The sequence below is a fragment of the Rhincodon typus genome, unplaced genomic scaffold (assembly GCF_021869965.1).
Source record: "Rhincodon typus isolate 14 unplaced genomic scaffold, sRhiTyp1.1 hic_rhity00000614, whole genome shotgun sequence".
NCBI lineage: Eukaryota > Metazoa > Chordata > Chondrichthyes > Orectolobiformes > Rhincodontidae > Rhincodon > Rhincodon typus.
This window is the reverse complement of record NW_025966252.1, coordinates 20,742-33,854: the sequence shown is the minus strand read 5'-3', so window position 1 is coordinate 33,854 and position 13,113 is coordinate 20,742. Positions and strand designations below refer to the sequence as shown.

At 37.1% G+C, this 13,113-nt stretch overlaps 1 protein-coding gene across 2 annotated transcripts in view; it reads right to left on the bottom strand.

The window, feature by feature from the left end:
- Positions 1-474: 474 nt before the first annotated feature.
- Positions 475-13,113, bottom strand: part of LOC109932619 (conserved oligomeric Golgi complex subunit 5) — a 32,794-nt gene continuing 20,155 nt past the window's right edge. The window contains exons 8-13 of one of the 2 annotated variants that reach the window (XM_048621388.1): positions 9,583-9,686; positions 9,168-9,399; positions 7,111-7,187; positions 3,433-3,559; positions 2,093-2,172; positions 475-1,069 (exon numbers count right to left, since the gene is read on the bottom strand). In XM_048621388.1, the coding sequence (XP_048477345.1) occupies positions 955-1,069; positions 2,093-2,172; positions 3,433-3,559; positions 7,111-7,187; positions 9,168-9,399; positions 9,583-9,686 (735 nt within the window). In that variant the 3' untranslated portion in view covers positions 475-954. The other variant, XM_048621389.1, reaches the window with a different exon arrangement.

The window sequence follows — 13,113 nt, the reverse complement described above, 5'->3', positions numbered from 1 at the left end:
GAGATAAACAAATTTTTACAGGCACAAAGCAGGAAACTAGAGTTGAGGATTATCAGATCATCCGTAATCTGATTAAATGGCAAAGCCAAATTGATGGGCTGAATGACCTAGTTCTGTGCCGATGTCTTACGGATGTGTTGAGCATTTTTGTTGTCTTCCCTCTCTCCTTCACGACTGACCTCACTTCCAGCCCCTCCCCAAAATGAAGCTCAACATTCTCCTTCACATCCCCCAGCAATGTATTTGACAACAACTGAAGCCAGACTAAAAGTATCTGTTTTTACCATATGACAAGGGGGTGCGGCTGCACTGGAATTAGTTTGACAATGTGTTTCCTGCATCATCAGGTTCAAAGCTCCTGCGTACAATTGTAAGTAAGCAGATTAAATTGCAGTCGGTATAACATGCACCTTCTTCAATGCTACAGGAAAGATCTGGGCAAATGGAAATAAAATCAAATCTTGTTATACTTATTTAAAACAATATTTCATATTAATGAATGTATGCTGACAGCACAGAAAGAAATCAAGAAAAATTACTCAGCCAAGGCAGCTGATTCGGTGTACATAATTCAAAATTAGAAGAGCATATAGATTGATTGATTGTATTAGATAACTACACCCAATGACTGAAGTGTTGAAGCGAGCCTCTTCCACTCGTGCTGCACAAACAGAAGCAGAGGTTTCTTCACCTACACTTATTCAACTAATGCCACCAATACAATTTATCTGGTTTCTGTTCATGAGACCCAATGCACGAAATGGCTAATGAATTAACAGTTCTTTGTAACTTTGATTTTTCAAGGTAATAAACTACTTGGAAACTTCCCACCAAAGACTACCAAAATTCAAATCACCCTATTCCCTTAAGTTGATCTTTACGTTAAACAGTTATCCAACAATGCAGGCAGGAAGTTCCAAGTACTGAGACGTCTTGTTTCGGGGGAAAAAAGCCTCATTGTACGTTGATCATGGCCTTTTGGAGGAGTTGCAGCATTATTGGATATACTGGAGCAAATTCCTTTCCTTCTCTTGCTCGTACCGATTGAACATAAGCTTCAAGAGCACCCCTAAAAGAAACAAAACTTTGTAATCACATTTTAGGATTCTCAAACACAGTATGCATTAACTTCAATTACAACATAAAAAAAAATTAGAATCTAAAAAAACGTGACGAAGCTACATCAACCATGTGTTTGATTAACAATTTGTTCAAATAGGTGGTCATAGGAGGGGTAAGCTTGGTTATGATATGTCAGATTGTGAAAAGGTGAACAGATTTGAGAACATTCTTGAGGGAAACAACAGGGAGCTAAGCACATTGGATAAGGAATCCCCTGTCCATGTGAGATATTAGCATAAATGACAAAACTGATTAACAAAAGCAAATTGTTAACTGCTACAAAAAGTTCAAATATGCGGACAGGACCGGAAGTCCATCTATTACATTTTATGAATTTAGACATAGACAAAGTTGAAGAGAACTTTTTCACCGAGGGTGATAAGAGTTCGGCATGCATTTTTAAAAGAAAGCATTGAGTTATCTTGTGAAAGCATTGTTAAATGGGAAAGATCTTGAAAAAGGACTTAGTAATGGGTTCTTTTACTGGTTCTCGACCAAAAACAAAACCTAAACAAATTTGTATCCTAACAAGTTTGTGGCAGCTATTTTTTGCTTTCATCTTGCCATTTAGTTGAGAGAGGAAATAAAAAGTATTTCCAAACTGTCAATACTGACATTGATTCATTTGCTACTAGGTGTGAAGAGGTGCATGACAAGTGATCCTCACTTAAATTTTCCAGCCATCAAGTGGAAAATACTTGACTTTCACAAGGCATCTGGGATGTTGCAAGGTCAACAGGCACCGCACAGTTGTGTTCCAACAAGTATTAGACTAGCCGTAAAATGAAAACCCACCAACTTGTCTAATTTGATGCACTTTAAAGAAAAACTACGCTGAAGTGGTGAAAAGCTAGCATATCAATTATTTTAATGTCCTTAACAGTATCTAATCTCCAATTCAGAGTTTTAAAAAGCTTATTTCCATATAATGTACAATAATTCAGAATTCCAGAAACTAAGTATTTATTACCTGATGAGAATTAGTCGATCCTTTTCTGATGGATGATCATCAAGCCATTGAGAATACCGAGCTATAGACCACTCTGCCCTCTGTAATTAATGTCACACAGTTGTCTTATGGTTACATAACTATAATACCGTAATAATAAATAGGCAGTGAAATAGTTAAGATATTCTTCCATCTTTTTGTAATTGTGTTGAAGTAAAAATGTATTCACTCTCTTTTGGACTCCTGATTTGGTTTAATCTTTTAAAGCTGTGAGCTGGGTCCTTTGAAACTAGAGCTGAGACACGCACTCAAACTTAACACTCCCACAGTTTACTGCTTTTACATCCATTCATTCAATGTATTTTTCAACAGTGAGAAAATATTCTGCCTTAATTTTATAATTGCCATCAATATTCAGTTAATTTATTCAAAAGTGTAAAATAATAGATGTTTGAAGTAAGATCATAATAACTTCCATAAAGTTATTTCCTGAATATTGTGTAATGATTAACTACAATGTGAGGTCTTCATTCTTTGAAGTATGTAGTTCTTCTACATAACCACAGGAGTTAGAATGGAAGCAGGCCATTCAACCCATTGAGTCCACATCAACCCTTCCAAACAGCAATCCGTCCCCCTATGGTTAATCCATCTAGCTTGTATGGGAGGAATCCCATGCAGACAGTCATCCGATGCCTGCATGCAGAAGTCTGCACAATTGCCAGAGGGTGGAACTGAACCCGGTCCCTGGCACTGTGAGGCAGCCGTGCTAACCACTGAGCCACCGTGCCCCACTAAAGCTAAACCGAACTTTTTGCTATCCCTGGGAAATATAGTGTACAGGGAAAGTACAATATTGAAGATAGAGACTGCTGCATAAAAGCTCAGTATCTATGTCAGTATATTAGCTTCTCTTAAGAGGAAGCTAAATTGAAATTGAAGTAACCAATTTAAAAAAAATCTGTTTCTTTATAATTTGAGTGAATGCTATTTTGAAAATCTAGCATATGAATAGTTATTGGAATAAAAAGGAAATCTAATGTTATTATTACATATTTACAAATTCTTAATTCTGACTTTAACGCTAACATGGTTTTCCCAAAATCAAACTAGGATTAACTTCCGTGGTATGGAAGTATATTTAATGAGGAATAAAACATTTTATAATATGAATTTATAGCAAGGTAAGAAACAGCTTCAACAGCAAACGTAAAGACAATTTCATTTTGAATTTACATAAACATATCAACTGACACAAACAACCTTCATTACTGCTATAATTTAACAATTAGATTGATTACCCAGAAAAGAAAAAACCAAAAGCAGTTAAGTGGTTGTTATCTAGTCAGCTCTTTGAATACCTGGTGTGGTGGCTTTAGGTCAGGTGGTGCTCTAGTGAACAGGAAATGAAGAATGGTACTGTATGGAACAATATCCCCTACAGCTGGGCTACTAGCAATATGTTCACTTGTCTGGAAGAGTAATGGTCTGTGAAGTAGAAAACATTTCAACAATATGTGTACAATAATGCTCTGGATAAAGTTCTAAAGAATTAAATTACAAGACTATTCTTATTATGAGGTGGTCTGCTTCCTGAGCAAAGCTTTCTGATATTTGTGCTGTAGTTTCACTCTTATGTAGCTTGCTCATTGCTTATAACAGCAAATTTATTGCAACAGTATGTTCTTGACAAACAAAGTATTTCATATATCTAGTATGTAGATGGGATAGTATTGAAACCAGCAGGTGTAAAAACCAAGGCATGTGTAACTTTTTTCTCTAACCTATTGTTCACATTTTACATTATTTAATTATATTTCCAACAATTGTTTGAGTTATTTGTTCAAATTGCAAATTTTAAATCATCAGCTGGAGCTGTGATTGAGCGGTAGCATTCTTGACTAAGTTCAAAGCTTTTGGGTACAAGTCCAACCTTAGACCTGAACACACAATTCAGGTTGACACCCTGTGCAGCACTCAAAGAATACTTCTGTAATGTACTGTCTTTAGGACAAGATGCACATCTGCGCTCTTAATTGGATGCAATAGATTCTGTTGCACTATGTTAATGAGCAGGGGAACTCAAATCTTACTTTGAAGTAAATATCACATTTTAAAAAACAGATCATTTGACTCTTGTTGTTATAGGACCACAAATTCACTGCATGTTTGCTTTAGTCATAACAGCACAAAAAGAATACATTCAGCCCATCAAATCTGTACGCTGGGTCTCCAGAGCAATCCGGATAGTCCCTTTTCTCTCACTTTATCCCCGTAGCAAGTTTATTTGCCTCAAGCCTCTATACTTTTGAAATCACTGATCGTCTCTGCTTCCACCACTATTGTAGGCAGCAAGTTCCAGGTCGTTATCATTCACTGTGTAAGTATGTTCTCCACAGTCGCCTCTGTATCAGCACCAGAGGGCTTGCATCTCAAGACTTTAAAACAAAAAAATAGTTAATGCAGCACGTTTTTTTTCCCCCAAAAGAGGAGACAGAAAGCAGGAGTTAGCCTAACATCTGTCACAGGAAAATGACTATAATATGTAGATTAAAATAGGATATTTAGAAAATTATAATGGGGGAATCAAGCAGAATCTATCTTGTTTCATGAAGAGGAAATTGTGTTTAACTAGTTTGAGTTTTTTTTGATGAAGTAACGCGGATTAGAGAGACAGGGCAGTTTATGTAATGTCCTTGGGTTTCCAATGACATTTCATAAAGTATCTCCAAGTATTGTACACATGATAAAAGCATATGTTGCAGGAAGTAACGTTAACATGGATGAAGGATTGGTTGATGATTTGGAAGGATGTTGATTGCTCCAGAGAGAGGGTACAGAGGAGATTCACCAGGATGTTGTGATCATATATGTGGGGGGAGTCTAAAACTAATGGTCACAGCTCAAGAATAAGAGGTCTCCCTTTTAAAATGATGTGGAGGTGCTCATGTTGAACTGGGGTGGACAAAGTCAGAAGTCACACAACACCAGGTTATAGTCCAACAGGTTTATTTGAAATCACAAGCTTTCGAAGCACAGGCCCTTTGTCTGTTGAAGTCACTACACCTGACGAAAGGGCTGTGCCTGAAAGATGGCGATTTCAAATAAACCTGTTGGACTATAACCTGGTGTCATGTGATTTCTGCGTTTTAACATGGAGAGGAGATGTGATTATTTTACTATCAGAAGATCATTAGTCTGTGTAATTATTTTCCCCAGAAAGCAATGGAAACAACCCTTCCTACATCATAAGTCAACTTTGTTAACCAGCTCTTCATGTGGTATTTAACATTTTCTTATAATCCAAATAACTGTTAGTTTTGACCTAATTAAGTAAGGAAAGCTAGCACAGATTTTTTGGTATATTGTGCAAGTAATTTGAGAGTTTTGATGAAGGAGAAACGCCCTATCAAATCTAAAGCAATTGTTTGAGAGGGTCAGTTTGAGACTTTGGGGCATGCACAACCAAACTGAACTAATCCAACACAGCCAAACACCCTTTCCAATCTTTGAGTTGATGAGGTATTCAAGAACTTCCAAAAGGCATCCAAATAAAGTGCCACATAACAGCCTTATCAATAAAGCTAAACCCCATGAAATAAAAGGGACAGCTGCATCAAAGATTCAAAATTGGCTGTGATAGGAACAGAATAGTGGTGAATGGTTGTTTCTGGACTGCTGGGGTTCCCCAGAGATTGGTGTTCTACCCATTATTTTCCTAAATCTATGTAAATGACAGACTTTGGTGAACTGTGAAGAGGACGTAGGCTGATGGGATGGATGGGCAGGATGGGCATGTTGCAGAGGAAGTTGTAGAGGTGGGTACAGTTTCAACATTCAATTGGCATCTGGATGGGTATATGAATAAGAAGGGTTTAGAGGCATATGGGCCAAATGCTAGCAAAAGGGACCAGGTCAGATTGCAATGTTTTGTCGGCGAGGACCGAGGGGACTGGTTCTGTGCTATATTACTCTATGATGGGGTAGGGTTAATTTAGGCAAGTCTGAACTGATACAATTCTAAAGGGGTGTAGAAACAATGAGAGCTCAGGTTATCCTGTAAAAATTGTTGAATTTGGCAGGGCAGGCTTAGCATGCAGTTAACAAGGCATTTGGAGCCATGGGTTTTACAAATAGAGCAATAGAGTATAAAAGAAAAGATTACGATGAACTACTAGTTTGACTTTAAACGAAATAGTGTGTCAATTTGTGAAAGCAACAGAGTGTGGAATAGATTTATAAAAATGGTTCCAGGAATGAAGCACTTAAATGATGGCGACAGAATGGCAAAGCTGGGCATGTTCAGAACAGACGGTAGAAAGGAAATTTGACAGAGATATTCAAAATTGTGAAGGCTCTGGATAGACAGAAACATTTCCCACTTCGAGAATTGATAACACCGAGATGATAGACAAAATAACCAGAGGAGATGTGAGGAAAATCTTTTGTTTAAAATTGTGAGTAGTAATGTGCAGAATGCACTGGCAGAGTGTGTGGTGGAAGCAGATTCAATTGTGGATTTCAAGAAACAATTGGATAATTATCCAAAATGTGAAGAAAAATGTCGTACAACAGTGAAAAGAAAGGGGAGTGGGTCTAGTTGTTACAGGGAACCAGCACAGACATGACAGACTGCATTATCTCTTTCTGCACTATAACCATTTTATGTTTCAAGAAACAACTGCCTCGGTGTCAGCTCACGGAAACACATCAGATTTGTGCTCTTATTTTGAAATACATAATTATCAAAGAAAAAACTAGGAATTACCTGTGATGTTGGCACCTCGTATATAACATTCTGTGGAAAAACCCTATTAAATCACCATCACTATCATTATTAAATGCATTCATTGCTTTTCACACAATGTTCTGACAATAATAAATCAGTTGTGAACATTACAAGAAAGCATATTTATGACATCTGGATAACGTATGAAAAACACAAAGTTATTACATATTACTTCAATTAGAAATAAAAAGGTATCTATTCAGATTATAAATATTCCCTTGAAACCCAGTTTGATTAGAATTAGACTGACCTGAATGATCTCAGTAATCGATAGGATTTTCCAAGATCTGACACTCTTCTACAAAGAGGTGCCACCGCTAATTCCATCTGTAAGATTGCAAGACAATGTACAAGTTCTAACCAAACATATACATCATAAAACCAGTTTTTAAGCACGATTTTCTTATTCCTTTGAACTTTAAAAAAAAAAATCAGGTAATGTAATCATTTTACACAAAAAGTGAATTGGATACAAATATTTAATAAATTTAAGCAGAACATCCAACTGTTGTATGGAATCTCACTTCAATACACAGGCGTCTGTGCGGTTTCAGGGGAGTGTGCAAGTTGATGTTTCGGGTCAGGACCTTCTTCAGAAATGCTTCAGAAATTTCTGAAGAAGGTCCTGACCTGAAACGTCAGCTTTCCTGCTCCTCTGATGCTGCCTGGCCTGCTATGTTCCTCCAGCTCCACACTGTGTTATCTCTGACTCCAGCGTCTGCAGTTCTTACTTCCTGTCAATACAATTATGATGTTTACACAGTAACTGACAAATATAGAATACACAAAAGCATGTATTGTGCTATTGTATGATGAGTAAGTAAATGTCATTATATAAAAAATGGAAGCTACTATTATCATGCCAGCAAAAGTGATATGTCAATAAATATTTAAGATCTAAACTAAATCTGTCTTGTCACACTTAATATTACTCAACCTTAACAAGAATAATAAATAAGAGCAACTTGGATCATATAGCTCGCGACTTAAGCCTGCTCGGCCATTCAGTACAATCACGGTTGAGCGCCTGAATTGATTTCATTTTCCTTTCCATTCCCCACAGCTCAATTCCCTGAGAGATCAAAAAATCTCACCTTTAAATGCAAGACTCAACGATGAAGCATCCACCATTCTCTTAGCATTCCAAAGATTCACATGTAAGAAATTTCTCTTCATCTCTATCCTAAATAACTGACCCCTTATTCTGAGGCTGTGCCCTGTGTTCTAGAATCCATAGCCAGGGATGAGCAACAAATGTGTTCGCTATAAATGAGCTTCAAGAAAACCAAGCTCTTTCAAAAGGTTGCATGTTTCAGTGAGATCGCCTTTCATTCTTGCAAACTCCAATGAGTAGGGATTTAATTTACTCATAGATCTCATTTAAGAAAACAACCTAGTGAACTATCGCTATACTGCCTCCAAGGCAAGCATGTTCCTTATATATGAATACCAAGACTGCACTCACCAAACTTCAGTCCCTTTGCAGTATAGGCCAACATGCCATTTGCCTTCCTAATTACTTGCAACATCTGCACATTAACATTTTATGTTTACTGCATCAGTAAACCCACGTACCTCTGAACATCAAGTTTGATGTCCATAAAAAGAATTCTGCTTTTCTATCCTTCGCATCAATATCACTGCTATATATCCAAAAAAGACAAAATTATAGACTAAATATTAATTGAGAGGCAGTATCAAGTGCAGGTTCGAGGTTGGGAAATTCAGACTAATGGGTTGTGCACCAATCCTTCTAGATTTAATGGCAGGACGTGATTACCATCTTTGTTCTCAATTCCTCAGCTGCAGTCAGCCAGATTAAGAGCCTAGCTAACTATTAGGTGGGCTGGCCTTTTGGCATGGGGAATGGAGAGCGTCAAGAAGATCTGAGAGAAAATCAATGTCTGGAGCCAGCAAAGATCAGGATACAGAGAAAAGGAAAAACGGCTAAGATTGTAGATTAAATGCATAATATCAACAAAAACTTGATCAATTGTCACACAGACAAAGCTCTGATACTATCTAAACCAAGTGAAATTCTAAAAATTCATGAATTTAGGACATTAGTTGATTTAATTTTCATAAAGAACACGGTCTCACTAAATAATTTTGTCTATCAAGATACAGATTTGGGAATTCTTAGTTTGTTCATTTTGTACTACTGCAAGTGCTTCTCCATGTAGTATAATTTAGTATTTTTAATCTTGCATTCTATTGTGCAGCACTAAATTTGTACTTTGGAATCGTAAAATAAAATCAACAGAGACAGAGACAAAGAAGAAAGTAATACATGTTATTCGTTCTTACCTGTGCAAAATCTGCAGCTAATCTCATTTTACCTCCTTCACCCAATGATTTCAATAGACTTGCATTACGGATAAATAGCTGAATCGCCCTCTGTGCAATATTTTCTGTATTGTCATAGATGAAGTCCACGCACTCAAAGTTTTTAAAGTAGTCAGTCATGATACGTGATATAAAGCCTTGCAATTCTTTCATGTAAAGAGAACATGGGACCTCTGGCTTCCCAGATGAAGACCTGTACAAATGTATATAAATCATATTTAAACTATCCTTCCAGGAGCAAACAATGGGCAAGCTCACCTAAATTCTATTAATATTTTAATTTTTCCTTTATTTAAAGTACATTGTCAAATTCAAAACAGATTTACAATGAAGACACTCTGCTTTGGGTTACTCTGAACTTGCTTTTAATAATTACCCAACAAAGTCTTCTTGGTGCATCGTGATAATAATGGCCTCAACTGAGTCTTCCACAGAATTTAGTAATGGCTGGACTGCACTTCCCATGAGAGCTTGAATTGTCTAAAGTGAAACAAAGATATTAAAATTGAAATTTGATATTAACAATGTGCTAAGTAGCCTTTAATCATTGTAAGACTATGATTTTTCTTAAATTTGACACAAAGATATTTTCAGTAGCAGCGACCATAATATGATCAAATTTTATTTTTAGCTTCAGGGAGAGGGGAGTAAGAAAATAAGAACATAACAACATAAGAACCAGGAGCAGAAGTAGGCCATCTGGCCTTTTGAGCTTGCTCCGCCATTCAGTAAGATCATGGCTGATCCTTTCAAGACCTCAGTTCCACTTACTCACCTTCTCACCATAACCCTTAATTCCTTTACTATTCAAAAAAATTATCTATCTTAACTTTAAAACATTCAATGAGGAGGCCTCACGATTTTATTTTAAGTAAACAATTATAAGTGCATTAAAGCAGAGCTGGTTAAAGTGAATGGCAAATTAGGTTAAAGGAAATATCAACAGAAATGCAGTTGTGGAAATTTAGGAGGATATTTGAGAATAGAAAACATGGATACATTGCAAAAAATGTAAGATAAATTCTGTGAGGTGGACCGACTATCCATAGTTAACTGGAAAGATTAAAGATAATATCGAGCTTAAAACTAGAAATTTTCAAAGACCGAGTAAATTTTTGAGGCTACAGGTGGACAAGTACCCAGGTACTAATGGACTTCATCCAAAAAGTAGTAGCTATTGAGATTGATAATGTTTTGATCTGAATTTTCCAGAACTCCCTTTGTTTGGGCAAAATTACATTTGATTGCAAGAGAGCAAATTTAACTCCTTATGTCAAAAAAGGAGCGAGTCAGAAATTAGGAAACTGCAGACCAGTTAGCTCAATAACTGTCTTAGGGAAAACGTTAGAAGCTATTATTAAAAAGTCATAGCAGGCCACTAAGATTAGTTTAAGCTCATCAGGCAGGCAGCATTGTTTTGTGAAAGAGAAATCATGTTTAAGCAATCTATTAGAGTTCTTTGAAGAAGTAACATGTGCTGTGGATAAATGACAGATATACTGTATCTAGATTTCTAGAAGGCATTTGATAAAGCACCATATAAAAGGTTACCACAGAAAATAAAAGCTCACGGTGTATGGGAAGCATATTGTCATGAATGGAAAATTGGCTGGCTAACAGAAAGCAAAGAGTTGGCGTAAATGGGTCTTTTCTAGGTTGGCAAGATGTAACAAATCGTGTGCAACTGGGGTTGGTGATAGGATGTCAACTGCTTACAACTTATATAAATGACTCGGATCAAGGGAGCCGAACATGTTGCCAAATTTGCTGATGACACAAAAATAGTTAGGATTGTTAATACAGTCCAACTCGGGAAGGGGCCATACTGGACCTGGCGTTGGGGAATGAGCCCGGCCAAGTGGTTGAAGTTTCAGTAGGGGATTACTTTGATTACAATTCCGTAAGTTTTAGAATACTGATGGACAAAGATGAGAGTGGTCCTACAAGAAGAGTGCTGAATTGGGGGAAGGCCAACTATAGCAAAATTTGGCAGGAGCTTCGGAATGTGGATTGGGAGCAGCTGTTTGAGGGTAAATCCACATTTGATATGTGGGAGGCTTTTAAAGAGAGGTTGATTAGAGTGCAGGACAGATGTCCCTGTGAAAATGAGGGATAGAAAGGGCAAGATTAGGGAACCGTGGAAGACAGGTGCAATTGTGAGACTAGCAAAGAGGAAAAAGGAAGCATACATAAGGTCTAGGCAACTGAAAACAAATGAAGCTTTGGAAGAATATCGGGAAAGTAGGACCAATCTGAAACGAGGAATTAAGAGGGTTAAAAGGGGTCATGAAATATCTTTAGCAAACAGGGTCCCAAAGCCTTTTATTCGTACATAAGGAGCAAGAGGGTAACTAGAGAAAGGGTTGGCCCACTCAAGGAAAAAGGAGGGAAGTTATGCGAGGAGTCAGAGAAAATGAGTGAGATTATGCTCAGTATTGGTCACTTAATTGAAGGAAGGCTGTAAATGTATGGCAAACAGTTGAAAGGTTACCAGACCAATACTTGAAATGAGTGGGTTATGTTAAGGGGAAAAGTTGGTCAGGCTAGACTTATATCTGGATTGAAACAGAAGATCCTGAGGAAACATACAAGATCCTAAGGAGTTTGGACAGGGTAGATGTGCAAAGCATATTTTCTGTTATAGCAGAATGAAGAACTGGGGGTCTTTAAAATCAGAGATCGCACATTTAAAACACATAAAGTGTACTGTTCTCTCAAAGGATCACAAGTCTTTGGAAATCTTGTTGAAAAGGTGGTAGGAGCAAAGCCCTTGAATATCTTTAAGCTCAAAACAGAAGCCGAGATATTCTTACTGAGCAAGAGGATGAAAGGTAATCAGGGGTATTTGGGAATGCATATTTGAGGTTATAATCAGATCAGCAATGATCAAATTGAATGGCAGAGGGGCCAAATCATCTACATCTGCTTCTTATTTGTATGACAAATAATTTGGATAATGATAACTGTTTCTCATAGTCTAAAACTGCATAAGATTCAGCACAAATAGGCACAAACTGGCACGTTCGTGGAGAGATCGCAAAAAAAGTTGACTTAGGCCAGGAGTGAAAACATTCATGCTGCTTTAGGGGAGTCTGGATGACCATAAATGTCATATTCTTGTTTAAAAAATAGATAAACGTAACAAATGGCAGAACAGTTAGTGCACCATCAGTGGTGAGAATATGGTTTGAGACAATAATTTGGGCAAAATTATCTGGCTTTTGGGGAAGTATGAACTAATAAGCGAAAGAATGAATTTGATGAAGGAAAATTTTTTTTTTGCCTTCATTAAGTTCTTCATAAAATCTATGAGATTGAAGGGATAGTGGCACTATGATACATGGCTGATGCACAGAAAACAGAAGTGGTGATGCTAATTTTTATAGTTTACAGTGGTATTCCACAGGGTCGATATTTGGACCATTGCTCTTTTCATATAACTTGGTGACTTCAATATACAGGATATAATTCCAAAATGCAGTTAACAATATAGAAGATAGTGATAGAATTCAGCACAGTATAGACAGGCTTGCGAAACAGGCAGACACATGACAGTTGATATTTAACACAGTTTTGTGAAGGTTCTGAGAAGTTGAGGCTGTTTTCCTTAAAGGAAATTCAAAGGAAAGTTTACAAAAGGTATTCAAAATCATGAACGGTCTTGTTATGAGTAAATAAAAATAATTTATTTCCAATGGCAGAAAGATTGGTAACCAGTGGTTGCCTTTTAAAGTGATTGAAAAAAGATCCAGAAGTGCCTGCTATAGGAAGGACGTTGTGAAATCTGAAGGGGTTAAGTAAAGATTTACCAGGATATTGCCAGGGTTGGAGGGTTTGAGCTATAGGGAGAGGCTGAATAGGCTGGGGCTATTTTCCCTGGAGTATTGGAGGCTGAGGGATGATCTTG